The following is a 17216-nucleotide window of genomic DNA, read 5'->3' on the forward strand; positions in this document are numbered from 1 at the left end:
TCATCGGGGTTTGGCCATCGTCAGTAACTACATCGTCGAGTCGGTCGAGGGCGTTCCGGGTGTCACCCCATTCGGCTCAAGGCTTCAGGGTGGACTTGGCTCGTCATACGTAGGTTCAACACTATAGTAACGAACACCCGCCCTTCGTGCTCGCTTATCGTCGGGTTCTGGATACAAAAAAAAACCCCCCATCCCAGCAAGTCAAAGCGACCTAGCGTAGAAGCGCGTTTCATAGATCCGCTGGAATTATTAGGGAAATGTCGATGATGTGACCATGTGGCGCCCTCCACGGTCACGTGCCCCGCCCAACGCCGCGGAATCTCCTCCCACGACCTCCTGCAGTAGTCGAGACTACGGAGGAAACAACCAGCCCTGCCAGCATCTAGACCCACCCAAGCTTCCCGTCTCTATCCTTGTTTTTTCTTCTTTAGATACTACTTCGCATCATCATGACAGACGTTGCGGCCCTAGAGGCTGAAGTCAAGGAGTTTAAGCTTCAGGTTCGCTCACCACGCGCGATATCCCAAGCACACAGCTAACCAGATCCCAGCTTGAAACTGTTCAATCTAGTTTGCAGGTAGACCCAGATAACACGGAATTGCAAAGTCTCAAAGCTGAGCTGGAAGAACTTATAACCCTCACTGAACAATCAATCGCCGAACTCAAACCTACCACTCAGCCATCCAGCGAACCGGCCCGATCGAAAGGCCCTAGAGACGACTATGCATCAAAACCCAATTATCGAGCCCCAGCAGCCGAGCAAGCAGATGAGACCCCCGCTCCCGCTTCGTTCTCTGTGAATGAGAATGTGCTTGCGCGCTGGGTGTCAGGCGACAACTCATACTACCCGGCTCGCATCACATCCATAACCGGTTCTTCGAGCAATCCCGTCTACATCGTCTCATTCAAGTCGTATGGGACAGTAGAATCTTTAACTTCGAAAGACCTTAAACCCATTTCCAACAGTGACTCGCGAAAACGCAAGGCTGATGGAAGCCCAGGCAGTTCCTCAAACCACTCCCCAGTTCCTCAAACTCCCAGCGCCAGCGTTATTTCGGCGGCAGCAGATATAAACCCCGCATTGGCCACCCAGGCCCGTAAAGAGCCCAGCAAGCCTAGCGATGGTTCCGCGCGCCCTACCAAATCTTCGCGGAAGGTCAAAGCCAACAAGGAGCTTGAGGCGGGTAAGAGCAAGTGGAAGGACTTTGCCAGCAAGACCAAATATGGAAAGAAGGAAAGCATGTTCAGAACTGGTGATAGTGTCAACGCTCGAGGTATGCACAACCCATAACTATTGGGTCGGCGATGCTAATAGTTTGCAGTGGGCTTTACAGGGTCCGGTCAACAGATGCGCAAAGATCCTACACGGTCGCGGCACGTTTATCAGCAAGGCGAGGAGGACGCATACTGAAATCTTTTCGGTTCTGTCATTGGGGCTTTATGATTAACGGCCAATCTTCCTCTTAAATCCACCTGTCTCCTCGAGTCTATGTTTCATCGCTAACCAGATGTCGATGGCAGATAGTCAGTCTTATGATAACCGGCTAAATTCGTACATAATACCAGAGCGTTTGGATGTCCAAAGTTGCATTTGTGAACCACCGCGGGGCTGCCTATATGCCTCTAGAGTTAAAACCATACTTCTCTCGTAAAGATTCAAACAAGAATCGTAAAATAAATGACTCACTTGAAGTCCGTTAATTACTTAAACAAGGTTCTAGAACTCGGCCGCGAGCGTTGCCTGCAGAATGAGAGAGCTCGGCAAGTTAACAAAACACCGAGGCCGCCACCGTCTGCGGCAACACCTCGCCGAACTTCATCTCTCTCAGGTTGCACAACCAACCATCTACATCAGCCCTGTCGGCGCAATTACCACTGTTCTCGGAGATTTTGTGCCTAGTATGAACAATGAATCGCAGAAGGCATAGTAGAACTGCCGATCCCCCAGATGAATCGTTGAAGCGGAGGAAGATCGTCGCGTACGTTGGCCCATCATCTGTCACCAACACTCAATCATTAACGTGAAGCTCGGCCTATATATAGTTGCGAAAGATGCCATTCCCATAAAATCAAGTGTTCAGGCGGTCAGCCTTGCACCAAATGTCGGCTTGTTGGCTGTGCGGACGAGTGTCAATACCCCTCACGAGACCGCCAGGTTAAAGTCAGCGAGAGGTGCGTAGTTTATGCAGAGCATACTTGCTTTTTCCCGCTGATAAAAATCAAACTAACTTGAAACAGCTATCTAGAGCAGATCCTGACAGAGAATCAGCGCTTGAAGGAGCAATCGGCATCCTCGGCCAACACCCCCGAGGCAGGCCATCCCGAACCGGAGCAGCCACGACCCCCAGGCGGCGCGCCGGATGAGGGCAGTACTAGTATTCGGAATCCTATAATCGGCGAGCGGGCATGGTTTCATGCCTACGATCCCTCAGCGCCGCCTATTTTCGTTGGCGAGGCGGCTTGCACCGCATTCGCAACTCGCCTGCGCCAGTTCCTGTCAGGCACCAATACCACGGCGCATATACGGCGCACGCAGTATGTCAAGGAAGAGAATATTGCGCAAGCCAATGCGGGCGACATTCAATGGCCGAGTCTCCAACAGGCGCGGTTGCTGGTCAAGATCGCCATTCGACAGATCAGCTGTGTTTATCATGTGCTGCTCCGGAAGCCGACATTGGACAAGTTGGAGGAGATATACCGGACAGGCGATTTCCAGTGCACCGTTAATCAATGCAAGTTCTTTGCCCTGTTTGCGTTTGGAGAGGCGTATTCCATGCGCAGTGAGCCATCTTCTGGTTCTAGGGTTCCGGGTACCTCGTATTTTGCACGTTCTTTGAGCTTGGTGCAGGTGCTGCCGGAGAGGACGAGTATCACGCATCTCGAAACTTTATTACTCCTGGTATGAATTAATCGTGCCCCAGAATTTGCCTTGGTCAATCTTTGCTGAAAATATAGTCGTTATTTTCTTACTATCTGAATCGTCGACACTCGGCCTATGTTTTAATCGGGAGCGCCATGCGCTTGGGCTTGTGCATTGGACTAAACCACAACATCCCCGAGTCTCAACTCATTGACCCGGTCGAGCGTCAACACCGAGTGCGTATCTGGTGGACGATATATATATTCGACCGCATGTGGGCATCAAAGATGGGCCTGCCATCGCAGATATTAGACGACGATATTCATCTCGACATGCCATCGAGAATTGAGCCCAAACAAGTATACGAAGAGCAGTTCACTGATGCCGAGTATATCGAAGCCAATATAAACCTTGCTCGGATAGTTGGCGAGACAACAGCTAAAGTATACAGCCGGCGCAAGTACAATGAGACATTCATGCAGCGCGTCCAGAAGTTATTGAAGGCGCTGAAGAACTGGGTTGACACCCTGCCCAAGCATCTTCGTCTCAATGTTGATGATCCCGAAACGAATACCAAACACATCACGTCAATACATCTTGCATTCAACCAGGTAGGTACTCCTTTCACTCCTTCGATCACGGCCTAGCAGCTAATAAGCAGTGCGTCATCCTCACCACACGCCCAACCCTCCTCCATCTCCTCAAACTCAACGAAACCAACAACCCTCGCGACAACACAAACCCGAACTCAAACGAAAATTTGAATGCAAATTCAGAAAAAGAGTCCGTCTCGCAACCCCTCCTTACCCTAGGAGAAGCCTGCATTCATGCCGCGCGGCACTCACACTCCCTCATCCTCACAAAATGGATCAACGGCTCCCTCCCCGTCTTCGGCTACTTCCACGCCCACTATCTCTTTTCCGCCTCATTAGTCCTTGCTATGTCATCCTTTGTCCCAATAGGAAGTCCCACCGACCTCGGGGCTTTCGAAACAGGCCTCGAGGTGCTGGCTTCTATGAGCGAAAACGGTAACCTTTCTGCATCCGAGTTTTACCATAACCTTAAACATGTCAAGCAGTGTCTTGATACTTACCGTGCTGAGCGGAGGGGGAATAATGCTAGGCGGAGAGTCGCCGCTACTGTTCCTCCTGGGCTAAGTGGTAGCAATCAGTTACCATTCGGAACTTCTGTGCCACTAGCCGCACCCCCAACGGCGCTGATGGGCTCGAGCCCGGGACAGACTCAGGGTCCAGTCCACGCACCAGTAGACGGTCTTATGAACCGGTACACCACTCAATCCAACCCCAATCCTGGACAAGGACCCAAAATCAGCCAAGGACAGCAACAGGAAGATCCACCCGCCAGAGACCTAGCGGGAGGATTCACAACCGCAATGGCGTTCATGGAGCCCACGATGCAAGACTTTCTTGCCCAGTCGGATCTAGATCTGGGCTTGTTGTACCCCGTTGAGACGTTCATGGATGATACGGAGAATTTATATTCGGGGCATGAGTTTACATAACTTTGGGATGTTATATATAATATGTCTCAGTATCTATAATATATATTTGATATTATCTCTATCTCTATCTCTATCCTTTTATATATGTGCAATATTTGATATGGGTATCACGTAAACCAACCAAACAAACCATCATCACGCTGCGCAATGCAACATCTAATGCAAATCTCAACATACGGCATCATAAGCCCTAATCGCATGAACCCCAGCTTAGGAGTACGACTTCTGAATGGGGACCCTCCTCTCCATCCACCGCTGCATCTCGATTCCCCACCGGGCAATAATAACAACCAGCACGGCCCCAGTAAGCGTAAAAAACGCCGCTGTAGTTGTACAGTCCGGTCAGTTTTTTATTTTAGAGAAACCCGGCCAGAACGGGGGAAAAAAACTCACAGATTGTAAACGTCCACCCAACACCAATCTTGTTAATCAGTGGGACAACCAGCGCACTCGCACCCGCGGAGAATATATACTGGATGATATATTTCCCACTTATGACCTCTGCGCGGTGGGAGGGGAGGGCTTCTACAAACATGAATTAGTATCTGTGCCACCAACAAAAGGAAAGAAAGAAAGAAAGAAAGAAAGAAAGAAGAGGATAAATACCAGCAGCATAAGTATTCAATCCATTGAAGCTCCCCATCAAGCCAACCCCACCTACAAATCCCGCAATAATCGGCACTGGCATACCCCCCTTCTCCTGCTGCAGCGTCCAGGCATAGACGAGCGTTGCCCCGGGGAGCATGAGGAAGAGCATGAATAGCCCACTGTTCAATCGGTCCTGTGGGAGTCGGAACCCACGGCGCGCTATGAATTTGCGGACTGTTTTGTCTGATAGACGGCCGCCCAGTACGCTGCCGACTAGGAAGCCGGCGCCAGGGGCGAGATAGAAGAGGCCGCTTACGAGCGCGGAGGTTAGGTTGAAGCGCGGGTTGAAGATTGTACGGGCGGAGGAGAGGAGGGCGTAGAGGTATGTGGCCAGGAGGCCACAGGTTATGAACTGATAGAGTCAGTACCCACCCATCCACATCCATGCTTTCGATATGAAGGGCTTCAGAACGTACCGAGAAGAGGATATTCGGGTACAACCAGAGCCTGAAGACGCGGGCTGGGTTGGATACTCGCAGGACGTATCCCAGGGTAATTTTCTTCTTCTCCTTCTCGATACCAGAGCTGTCGGTCTCTTGTTGGACCTCTGGAACAAAAATTAGGGAGAGCACAAGTCCGAATCCGGCCATGGCTGTTTGGAGCCAGTAGATGTACCGCCAGCTGGCGAAGGTGACGATTACACCGCCGATGCAGGGGCCTTTATTCTATCAGTAATCTTTCCATTTGGAAATAAAAGTTTATACTGCCTCAGATAATAAGGAAAAGGGTAAATACCAATTGCAGGCCCTGTCACAGAGCCCAGCATGAAGAACCCCACGGCCGTCCCTCGCACCTCCTGCAGACTGTCAACAAAAAGCCTTAAACCGAATATATAAAACGGGAGAAAAGAAACATACCGGCTCAAAAATATCCGCAAGCACCGTCTGCCCACTAACCATGAAACTCGTGCCCGTAAAACCCCCAAGGACCCGAAACGCCGTGAACATGCCCATACTTCTGCTCCCCGCAGTCCCCACACTGCAGCCCACCAGCACCGCAACAGCAATATTGTAGCTCACCCTCCTCCCCAAAAGGATAGTAAGGGGTCCCCAAAGGAGCGTCGAGAACCCCATTGCGAGCAAGACGCCGGCATTGGTGATGTTCAGCGTCTCAGCGGTGGTATCGAACTCTTCTGCGATTTCGGGCGTAGCGGGGAGCAGTGAGGTGCTGGAGAATGTGACGGCGAGGGTCATCCATGAAACGACAAAGAGGATGATCGACTTGCGCCATGTGGGCAGGTCGAAGCCTGGCGAGTGTGGGTGTGTTAGTGTTTTCTGGAGAGGCGGGGTGGTGGCTCCGGGCGACGGGGCCGAGGACTCAACGGCGGTCTTTTCAGGGTCTGCACACATTGTTGCAGTAATGAAGGCACAACTGCGAAGATGTGATTATTATTGAAAGAAAGAAGACTGGTCTGCATCCTTTTATAATATCCATTGGGCGTCGACGCAGAGATATCGGATTCTTCTCCGTCCTCGGCTTACCGGTCTAGTCGCCGAGCCTGATTGCAGGTTCTTTTATCACGGCGATGGTCGACGACACCGAGTCTCGGTATGCAATGCCGAACTACCATATTCTTCAGGTTGCAGCTTAAAATAGAGGAGCTTGATAGGCTCATGATACGAACCAAGGTAAACAGAAGCAAATAGAATTGACCATGTATGTACTAGAATGTTGAATTTGAATAAAGGAACGAACAAAACCACAACCCTCATCAAAAACACATCTGCTCTAGAGCAGAATCATACCAAGTCCAGCAACAACGCTGGTCATGATGTAGGCACCCAATTGCCAGTTACCAACATACACAGCCGACGGCCTGGGGCCAAATCCGGCAGCGCCGTCAGAGGTCTCACTGGACGAAGAAGAGCCATCGCCAGCGTCGCCTCCAACACCGCCCTCGGGGGTGTCGACATCGCCAGTACCATCGTTGCCGGCCTGGTCAAGCAAGTCCTTGCAGTTGCCGCTGGCCTTGGATGAATCCACGGTTTCAGCGCGGCCATCAAAGTCGCAAGCATCGTCGCTGTTCTGCGAGTTGTAGTACTGGCTCATAACGAAGGAAAGCTGCTGCTTGGTGCTGCAGACGCTGTAGGCTCCGTACTTGCCCTTGATGGCGTCGGCCTGTTGACCAGCGCAGTACTTGCCCTTCTCAAGACCGCAAATGTAGCCAAAGATCTCACCAAACTCCTTCTCCTCGACATCATCCTTCACCTTGCAGGTCAGAGTCTTCTCCATGCATGAGCAAAGGTTGGCGTTAGGGGAAGGAGGAAGCTTGGAGCTGGCCTCCCAGTCCTTGTCGGTAGCGGGGCACTTGGGGACGGCAGTGTTCTTAGGGGTGTAGGAACCGCTCTTGACACCGGTAGCGGTAACCTTCTGCATCTGAGAAGAGAGGTAAGAGAAGTCATCCTTGGTCTTGACCTTGTCGCCGTCAACGCTGACCAGACCATAGTCGTTGACCTCCTGGAAGTACATGTACACAATACCACCGCTCCACACGTCGTTCATCTGAGGGCCGAACAAGGTGGGCACATCGCTGAACTTGCGGGGCTTAGGGTCGATGCAGCCATATTCGGAGAAGAAAGCAGGAACAGGGTAGTCGGAGAATTCCTCAGTGCGTGCTTTGTATCCGGACTTCTGGAAGCTCGAGTCACCACACCATTCGTAGATGTTGTATCCGAACATGTCAATACGGCTCTGCTCATCACCACAGATCAGGTAGTCCTTCATGTCTTCACGGAGATCGGCATTGTCATCGGTGGCGTAACCAACAGCCAGAGATTCACGGTGGTTGTTCTTGATGTAAGCCTTCATATCACGCACGGCTGCCTTGACGAACGCGATCGAGTTGGTGGTGGTTTTGTTGTTTGCGACCTCATTGCCAGCGAAGAAGCCGATAACATTAGTGTAGTTGGCAAAGGCGTCAACCACACTGGTGTAGCGGTTGTAAAGGTCAACATTCCAGCTGGGGTCGGCCCGGTTGATCGAGTCGCCGGGAGAGGAAAGATCAGTGATCAGGTAGATGCCGGCGTCTGCCAGCAGACCCATGCAACGGTCGTGGCTCTTAGAAGGGTCCACCGCATAGGTTCGGATGACATTGGTGTTCAGTTTCTTCAGGTAGGGGATATCGCGCTCGCAGTTCGAGTCATCGGAGATGGGGTCAGTGTAGTGTGAGTTGCTTGTGGTTGAGCCGTTGGAGGCGTACTCCTGTTGGTAGGCAACACCACGAATGAAGAACTCGTCACCGCTGTCGGAGTTGAAGAATTTGTTGCCCTATCGTTGCCGTCAGCAAAGCGGCCCAGGGTCCAGGGATCGATGCGACCGTGCGTTGGCTTACCTTTGTAACGACCTCGGGCAACTTGGCCGCCAGGGCGCTGCCGGCGAGGGACGCGCCAGCAATGGCAAGAGAGAATTTCATTGTACAGAGAGAAGAGAAAAACTGGAGAATGAGTGTCGAGAAAAGACGATCGGTAAATCAGCGGCTGATCACGAAGATCGTTGGGGATGTCAACCGTTCCTGAACGAGAGCAGGCGACGGCTTAAGAATATATAATCGAAAACAACGAGTGACTGACGGCAAGCATACGTAGCCAACTGATGAAGAAGAATGCGCAGAAAAAGAAGAGGCAGGAGAGAGGGACGAAGAAGAAGAAGTAAGAAGGGTTTGGATGGGAGAAAGGAGTCGAGAGAGGAGTGGGTCGTACGGTTTCTGTAATTACGGTATTATTTCATTGTTTCGCACAATGAACACAATGAATGCACGTTGGCGTCCCCTGGGTCCCGTTCTCCTTCATAAGCCGGGTATCACGGAGTCCCTGAGGGTCCAGTCCCTGAAAATTCAGGGAAAATCAAGGGCCCATCACATTATCCAGCTCCAAGTGAATTTTACGTGCTGGGCACACTTTAAGAGTAGCACCTACCACTAGCTATGCATCATTACGCGTATTTGTGTAGCCTGGAATCCTGGAAGAGCCTGGCTGAGGAGTTTGAGGTCAAGCGCTCGACGTCTGTGCTAAGAATAGTCGGCCAGAATCTGAAACTAGGCCCTCGGGATTGGACCCTCGTTGGCCAGATGAGCGACCCCCTGTTACGCATTTACCATATATACCGTAATCGTACCATAAATACGGGTATTTTTCCACGCCCAGAACTTGGTGATGTCTTATCTCTCTGCCAATAATTGCTTGTCGTTGCTTGAGCTGGGCCACTGTTCATAAAACGCACCGCCAATTCCTCGGATAGAAACATCAATGGCCATTGGGCCAATATGTTGCTCACTCCTCAGCCTTCAGAGACGGTGTATACAAGGTGTACTAACGGGTATTCAAATCCTATCTTGCCTAATTGGCACTTTTCCTTCAACCGCAGACTGTCAACGTCAACACACAGCAGAGAACACTTCCACCCTGACCGCTATTCTTACCACCAATCCCATGCTAAACGGCGTCGAATATGTATTGAAATCGCCTCCTTCCTGCACGGAGGGACATCCTTGACGTGTTCGTGCCTTGATGGTTTTATGAAGGGGTATGAAGATGGCATGTGATATCATCAATGGTCAGTCCTAGGGGGCTGCATAGCCACAGTGCATAGCCAATCATATATCTACAATAGCGTCTATACTCCTGCGAAGAAATGGATCAGGGGTCCAAGGAGCCAGTCAACGCGAAGAACCTGGATTGAATTTGGGCCTCAAGCTTGCCAGTTGTTGACAGGGTGCCAAGAGGCACAAGAGTTTGCCATGGACGCTTAGCGGTGGCTCTAATTCTCTGCAAAACTGATCTTCGTGCAGCTGCAGACTTGGAGATCTTGAATCTTTGTCGCGTTTTTCCTCCAAGTTTGTTATTTGTCGCTCTTTTACCTTCGCTTGGCTTTCTTCCACCGACTTTCTTTTGGCCACAACTATCGGAAAATCGCATGGTTTCTTTCCCGACCCTCATTTCGTCCTGTTTCGGTCCTCAAGTCCGCTGTCGACGGTCCAACCACCAGCCTCATCTTCATCCACTCCAGGCAGCAACAATCTGTAACATACCTTCGGCCGAGGGTCGTTCAGCCACACAGTCTCCATCATAGGCTGCTTCGAGTCAGGCTCCAGATCGGGGTAAGTAAGCCTCCAACCCGTTATTCGCCCGATGCCTCCCTTGTCGGCCCAAGATGTTCTCTGTCGTGGCGCGGGGTTACCCACACATTGTGGCTCATCGTACAACATCTAACAATATACAAGAAAAGCCCTGTTCTAATATTTTGGGTAGATACGTCTCATAACCGCGAACTCGGCCGTCACTTAATAGCATGCGTGAGCAACTTCCACCCGTCTGATTCAGCGCCCCTTTTCTGATTTTGCCGGTAGATCGGTACAAAAGTGCAGCCAGGAATCTGGCATGGTATGACCAGGATGGAGAACCCACGATACACAATCCCTTCAAGAAGTTTCGGAGAAGCCCCCGACGGTCAAATTCGATCCAACTTGAGAGCCGTTTAGCACCAACTCGCACTGCTGATGCAGCGAGCCCTGCGGAGGAACGGCGACGCAACAGGGAATTACGCGAAGGGCTAGGAGATCCCATCCATCCAGATACATACCCACCACCAACAGGGATGACAGCAGATTCTAGACCTCGAACCGACAGTATGGACAAGCCCGATCCGTCAATGAACAGCAGTGCGCCGATCAACGTTACACCCCGTGGCCACGACGGCATCGAATCAAACGGGAAGCCCCGCAAGCGAAGATTCCTGGGAATTGGAAATCGTTCGGACGGGGATGATAGAGAAATTCCGGAAGAAGAGCCGGATAAACAGAGATTCACCGCAGTGGGACAATTCAAGGCGACTGTCTTGAATTCATGGATCAATATCCTTCTTGTCGCTGCTCCGGTTGGAAGTAGGTCAACCACTGTTTCGGTTGTGCATTGCTAACAGTTGGCAGTTGCGCTAAACTATGTCAAGGTCGACCCAGTGGCTGTTTTCGTGGTCAACTTTATTGCCATCATGTATGTTTCTGGCCGTAATGGAATGGATCAAAACTGACCGTAACAGCCCGTTAGCTGCCATGCTGAGTTTTGCGACGGAGGAGATTGCACTACGGTATGTAACTTGTACTGGAGATATGACATGGCACTAATAGAATGCAGTACCGGAGAGACCATTGGCGGTCTACTCAATGCGACTTTTGGGTACGAGGACCCCCAATCGTTTTATTGACTTGCGCTCACATTTGCAGAAATGCCGTCGAGTTAATTGTCGCCATCATTGCCTTGGTCGATAATGAAGTGCTTATTGTGCAGACATCTCTAATCGGCAGTATGCTGTCAAACCTTCTCTTAGTCTTGGGCATGTGCTTTTTCTTCGGTGGTCTCAACCGCCTAGAGCAACACTTCAACCCAGTGGTTGCGCAAACGGCAGCTAGTCTTCTTTCTCTGGCTGTAGGGAGTTTAATCATTCCCACGGCATTCCACGCCTGGTCTGGAGTAGACGATGAAACAAAAGTCGTACCACTTTCTAGAGGTAGGCTTCCAGGACCATCAACTATAGAGCTATTCTCACTCGTATTAGGTACCAGTGTGATCATGCTAATCATCTACGGATGCTACCTCTACTTCCAGCTCAAGTCACACACGGAGATCTACAACGCCCCAAGCCAGAAGGCCGAGAAGATACGACAGAAAGTGTCAGAGGGTGATGCCAGTCGAGGCATCGCCCAGATCGGTCATATGTCGGCGGCGCTGGCGGGTTCGAACAAGCCGTCGTTCCAGAACCCCGATGACGTGGAGGAGGAACCCCAGCTTCATATTTGGGTTGCTATTTTAACACTGGCCATCTCCACGGCGTTTGTCGCATTGTGTGCTGAATACATGGTACCTATCCCGTCGAGAATAGTGGCTGCAAATAAATTGGCTAATGTGGATAGGTGAACTCAATCGACGCGCTGACCGAACGTGGTGGCATCTCAAAAACCTTTGTCGGATTGATTTTGCTCCCGATTGTAGGCAATGCGGCCGAGCACGCCACAGCAGTAACGGTGGCGATCAAGGATAAAATGGATTTGGCCATTGGAGTTGCAGTGGGATCTAGTATGCAGATTGCACTGTTAGTGCTTCCGCTCATTGTCGTTATCGGCTGGATTAAGGGTAAGTCTACCACGCTCTTGTCATGCAGGCTAAGCTAACAAGTGTAGGAAATGATGATATGGTGTGTTCCGCGGGGCAGTCGAATTTCGTATCCCTGCTAATCTGATTAGACACTATACTTTGATGCATTCCAAGTGATCCTGCTCTTTGTATCCGTACTCTTGGTATGTCCATCGTACCTCGTTGCAAACCAATCCTTGCTAATTATCACAGGTAAACTACCTCATCGGGGACGGCAAATCGCATTGGCTCGAAGGCGTCCTGTTGATGATGATGTACGTGATTATCTCTGTAGCCGCCTGGTAAGTGCAATCTCCCAAACGAATGGTTTCCCACTGGGCGACTGCTAATGTAAATGTGTGCAGGTTCTATCCGAGCACTACAACGCCAGTATCCTCAGGTGCATGAGACGTTCGCTTGTTGACCACACCATACGCCGCCTATTTGTTTCCTTCCCATGTCGAAAATGACATGTGTATTGTTTTTAATATCTATTTCTGTTCTTACACATCTATACGTGATTATATACAAGTGACTCTAGTTTTAGAGTAGCGGCCATGTCCACAAGACATGACTCAAATCAATATAATAATAGTGCTCTACGCGCTGACGGGAGTTGGCTTCGATGGACGAATAATAAACTGATGTATGTAGAGGGTATGCAATGGGCTTAGCAAATGTTAGTGTAAGTTGATGGCCCAGCCCAACCAGCGGCTCCGACTATCAAAGCAAAAATAAATATTTCCGCACCGAAAATCTACAATGCCAAAGTCGCAGTTTGGTAACTTGAATAAAACACTCAAATAGAAAAAAAAAATATTATATCTCCATCTCCCTGCGTATTCCTCAGACACGAGCACGATTCAACTTTGAGCCAACCCGTCATAGTTCGCGACCTGCGTGGGTGAGCGCCCTTCTTTGCCTGCCCAAGTCCTGAGTGCCATCTAAACGGGTTCTTCGCCGCTGTGGCCCTGAATTCGGAAAAGGCTTTTAGAATTATCTTGAATCGGGGTTTGCGGTTGAAGGAGGATGGGAGGGAGTGGGTGGAGGGTTGGATAAATGATGTTTATCTGTCATATTGTTAAAATTGTACTACGTATACCGAATAGGAAATGAGTGTAGAAAGAAAGGTCTGGTAATGAGGTTACTTGAAACAATGTTTATTAAAGCTTATACACACATATTAAAGGAATAGTATTTCCGGTTTGCCAAGTTTTAACAAAGAGAATCAATCCTTTCAAGTTAGTATAGTTCCCTCACGTTAGTCCTTGGTATGTTGTTTCCAGAACCAAGCTGCTAAAGCAAGACAGGCCTCGGAATCCCATCGTGAGCACCCAAATGAATAGCCGACAGCACCCTCGCCAAAGTCCAACCAAGCCCCAATTCTTTCCCTAGCTGCTCCAACTCCGCAAAAACCAGCCAGGCAGAGCCAGCCCGGAGGTCCAAGTCCAGTCCTGTCCTAATAATAAAGTCGAGGTCCAAGGCAGTTCAGAGAAATGGTGAAACAGCCAACTTGGCCAAACCAATACGTAAACATCCGTCTGCGCACGTTCAACTTCTCCGACGGGATCTCCCCCGAGTGGAGCAGACGCCGGGGTGAGAGCAGTCGACTCTATTCGGGTAAATGTTCAGGACCCGGACGGAGGGAATACCGCGTTTCTTATACTTGTCAAGAGCAAGACGGAGCTGAGCCGATGCCTTGCTCTGGTAGGTTAGGGCTCCCTTGGGTCTAGGTTAACTTCCATGCCTCCAAATTAGAGATGGATGGCTCCGCGAATCAAATTCCGAGTCGGAAAAGCGCCTGTCCTTCGGCGGTATTGGTCCATCCAGCTTTCATTTCAATCAGCTCCAGCCCGGCCGGCAATTCAGGGTCGATGAAACCCACTACATGCCGTAGCACTGGGGTCGGGTATCGAAGGCAACGGCCGCGCAAGCCCAATTGGCACACGCGAAAATACCGGATCGGATGTGTTGGAGACTCTAGCTGAAGATGGATTTCCCGGGGAAAGCTCAGCTGTTAGCCTGCTGTTCCAACCACCTGCTTTACACCTACGTGATCGACTGGCTGACGTTGCGGGCCCAAGCACCGTGCGGTTTGGCAATACCTCGACCACGCCAGCTTCAACCAGGTCAGGGAGTGGTCTGGGGACATGATGGGATATTCTTTATAATCCCCGTTATGAGTGAGACAGACGCTGTATTGCCTATTTATTGACGTTGTGGTGTTCTTCCTGCAATGTGATCGGGGAACATATATAACGGAAGCTGGCTAAGGCATCCACGGGAAGGCATTATGCGGATACCCTCGCCGGAAAGAGGTGCGGAATCTGGCGCACAGGTCTGACTTTAGGCTAGAGGTTCAATCCCTCTAGTAGTACGGAGTGTCGGTTAGTAGTCGGCAGCGCGGAGAGACCTGTCCAATTTTCCAGGAATCCTCAACATTGCCATCAGAAACATGACGGTATCTCACTTCACGTGCAATAGCCACCGGTTTCCGTCATGTATAACCCAGGTCGTGCACTGCTCAGATTGAGGCCGTGCTCATCCTGACAGATTGCTCCTGACACAGAACTCTATCTTACTGCAGCACCTGCCTTTATTGGGTGGTCGGGTAAGTCTCGCAGGATAAGTCGCCGTCTATAGGCTAAAAATCCCGGGGTCGAGCATGGATGTTGGTTGAGTGAAGAGGGGATCAGCTCGCACATCCGAGGACTTTTGGACCGTCCGCGGTTGGCACGGGAAGAAAGGCGGGACTGGTATCATGGTATGGTTCAACTCGCCTAGCGACGGGCGAGGTCGCTACCACTAGGGTAGCATTGGGCCGACTGGGCATTCTCATGCGCACAGTTGGGGGCTAGTGTGCCCCAGATTTTCGCCTGCTCGCTGGACAATGAATGGTTCTCCCCACGGACATCCCTCCAGAGTCCAGAGGCGGGAATTGGGTGGCGGCGTAACGTCGGAATTCAATGAGTCGCTTAGTATTTTTAAATGATTTAACTTGCCTTCAGAGATGAGGACGGGACCCCACCGAGGAGTCGAGCGAGAAGATGCCGGGGAATGCAGGGCCAGGTGCCAGTGCCAGCATGCGCATCCTCTGCCGGAATCACATTCTCATCTTCGGCCGGCCAGATCGGGCAACCTCCAGTCCTACGTCTCCCGACAGGATGCGCTGGTCTGTGGTGACTTGAAACTGTGACTGGTGCACCAGAGTCTGTGCCATGTCGGCTCTGCATGGAGCCGTGCCGACGAGAATACTGTCTTACCTTGTAGCAATGTTCGTTTACGTCCTTTTTACCTTGCAAGATTCCTTAGTCCTTACTCCTCTACCTTCCTTTCTAGTCCATATAAATTAAGAGAGCGGCAATATTTGCCAATTCGAGAGCATCGGGGATTCTCCGGGAAAGCCCGAGTGCGCGCGCTGGGAGTGCCGCGCTGGGAGTGCAACGGTTCCAGCGATGGTCAATGGTCGGGGCCCGGGGACTGGAGCCTGGGCAGATTCTCCTCCTATAGCAGGCCAGGTATTACTTGCGGGGTCAGCTGCCTGGAGACTGGAGACTGGGACTGTCTGGGACTGGACTGCCTGACTGTCGGATTGTGCCTCGGGACCGGTTAAATGCGCGGGGAACTTCTGTTGCCGGCTGCCCAGCGCAGAATTGAATTCCGATCAGTCGGTCGCGGTCGGCTTGTGGGTTTTCACTTTTCGCTCTTCCACGCACAATGCCTTCAGCGCTGGCCCACAGCTGGCGTCTTGGAGAAGGCCGGGCTCCCCGACAGGGAAGGTCATCTGAAATTTCCAGGCGCTGTGGTGCGGTGTGTCGGGCAAACCAAACAGTCAATGCCGTGTCGATCGGGAATCAATCCCTGTCCAACCTTGCTTCGTATTGCGTCGAGCTGGAGAGGACTGAGTTGGGCATGGGGGCCTTCCCCGCGGGGTGCAGCTGCAAATGAATGATTGAGAATTTCAGCCTTTATCTATGGTCTGCCTCGATCGGAGACCGTCACTGCAGGCTGGACGGAGTAAAGAACTGAAACTCTGAAAGCTTGCCTTCGCTGCCAGTCTCCATCTTAAGGAACCGTTATGTAATGAATTGGTCGCATGTCAAGTGACGTTCCACACGGCTGTTGGTAGCCGGCTTCTTCGGTCCGTCTCGGGTCTGTGGCAGGGAATGGCAGCAATCAGTATTGTTGGATGTGCGAATGTGCGAATGGAAGCAAGACTGAGTCTGTCATATACTGAAGTATGCATATTGGGTAACGGCGGGCAGAGTTGAGGAGATTCCCAGACTCAAGTAACAGGCCGGGAAAGGAACTCGCTCCGACGGAATGCAGAACGTCTGTTGGCTGACGGGCGGGCTGACGGCCCTGACGGCGGCGTATTTTATTTTGTTTCCCTCTGGTGCGAAATCACATTCTCGGCACTCGGAAAGTGGACTCCACCCTTCACGCTCCGGCCGCTCGGTCTGGCTTCATTTGCTCGTCTGTTAGTGTCATCTCCGGACTCTCTCGCTGTCGGGCCTCTCCGCAATTCGAGGTTGCTCCACGATTCCGTCTGTCTTCACCACGCCTCGTTTCTTTTTCGTGCCTTTATTACATTCGTCCGTCCCCCGGCTGAGCCGTCGCTTCTCTTCTTCCTTCTTTCCCCCCTCCTTTGGCCCCGGCCCCTTACTCCAGACGCGTCCCTGACTGGAGCCCCGGCTCTGGAGCCTCGCCTGACTCGCTTCCCCCACACTCCGCTCTCCCAGCTTCCAGATCAGGTATTCCACCCCATTTCCTTACCCGAAGGAATCTCGTCGGCTCATCCTTCGTTTTGTCTCCCCCCAAACGGCGCCGTCGCTCTTCATCCCATTTTTGCTCTTCTTGATTTTTCCTCTCCTACCGTTATTTTTGCCTGTTCTGTCTCATTCTCGGCCCTGTTCTGCTACACGGCACAGGTGTGTGAGGAAGGCGAAGCAAAAAAAGCAAAAAAAAAAAAGTGCAACAGCCCATGATCTGCTGCATTTGCCGTTGATGTGGTACTGACTGCCAATTGAACAGCCCGTGGCGAGACAATTCATAAATCGTA

General features: G+C 51.3%; 5 protein-coding genes across 5 annotated transcripts; 3 read left to right on the top strand and 2 right to left on the bottom strand.

The window, feature by feature from the left end:
* Window positions 1-449: 449 nt before the first annotated feature.
* On the top strand, window positions 450-1411 carry APUU_80527S (uncharacterized protein; the record flags this gene model as incomplete). The annotated part of the gene is made up of 3 exons (XM_041696818.1): window positions 450-500; window positions 551-1274; window positions 1323-1411. The coding sequence occupies 3 exons, from the start codon at window positions 450-452 to the stop codon at window positions 1409-1411; spliced, it is 864 nt and encodes a 287-aa protein (XP_041562410.1).
* Window positions 1412-1908: 497 nt separating this feature from the next.
* On the top strand, window positions 1909-4382 carry APUU_80528S (transcription factor domain-containing protein; the record flags this gene model as incomplete). The annotated part of the gene is made up of 5 exons (XM_041696819.1): window positions 1909-1979; window positions 2044-2172; window positions 2239-2899; window positions 2956-3471; window positions 3522-4382. The coding sequence occupies 5 exons, from the start codon at window positions 1909-1911 to the stop codon at window positions 4380-4382; spliced, it is 2238 nt and encodes a 745-aa protein (XP_041562411.1).
* A 210-nt stretch (window positions 4383-4592) lies between these two features.
* On the bottom strand, window positions 4593-6379 carry APUU_80529A (putative MFS transporter; the record flags this gene model as incomplete). The annotated part of the gene is made up of 6 exons (XM_041696820.1): window positions 4593-4705; window positions 4776-4907; window positions 4989-5382; window positions 5447-5688; window positions 5766-5826; window positions 5888-6379. The coding sequence occupies 6 exons, from the start codon at window positions 6377-6379 to the stop codon at window positions 4593-4595; spliced, it is 1434 nt and encodes a 477-aa protein (XP_041562412.1).
* A 379-nt stretch (window positions 6380-6758) lies between these two features.
* On the bottom strand, window positions 6759-8442 carry GAS1_3 (glycoside hydrolase family 72 protein; the record flags this gene model as incomplete). Its single annotated transcript, XM_041696821.1, has 2 exons — window positions 6759-8297; window positions 8362-8442. 2 exons carry the CDS (start codon window positions 8440-8442, stop codon window positions 6759-6761), a joined length of 1620 nt encoding a protein of 539 aa, XP_041562413.1.
* A 1874-nt stretch (window positions 8443-10316) lies between these two features.
* APUU_80531S (hydrogen/calcium exchanger domain-containing protein) lies at window positions 10317-12562 on the top strand (the record flags this gene model as incomplete). The annotated part of the gene is made up of 12 exons (XM_041696822.1): window positions 10317-10320; window positions 10375-10908; window positions 10954-11017; window positions 11064-11111; window positions 11159-11200; window positions 11248-11531; window positions 11580-11881; window positions 11935-12154; window positions 12202-12215; window positions 12265-12318; window positions 12368-12456; window positions 12520-12562. The coding sequence occupies 12 exons, from the start codon at window positions 10317-10319 to the stop codon at window positions 12560-12562; spliced, it is 1698 nt and encodes a 565-aa protein (XP_041562414.1).
* Between the last annotated feature and the right edge of the window lie 4654 nt (window positions 12563-17216).

The sequence above is a fragment of the Aspergillus puulaauensis genome, chromosome 8, assembly GCF_016861865.1.
Source record: "Aspergillus puulaauensis MK2 DNA, chromosome 8, nearly complete sequence".
NCBI lineage: Eukaryota > Fungi > Ascomycota > Eurotiomycetes > Eurotiales > Aspergillaceae > Aspergillus > Aspergillus puulaauensis.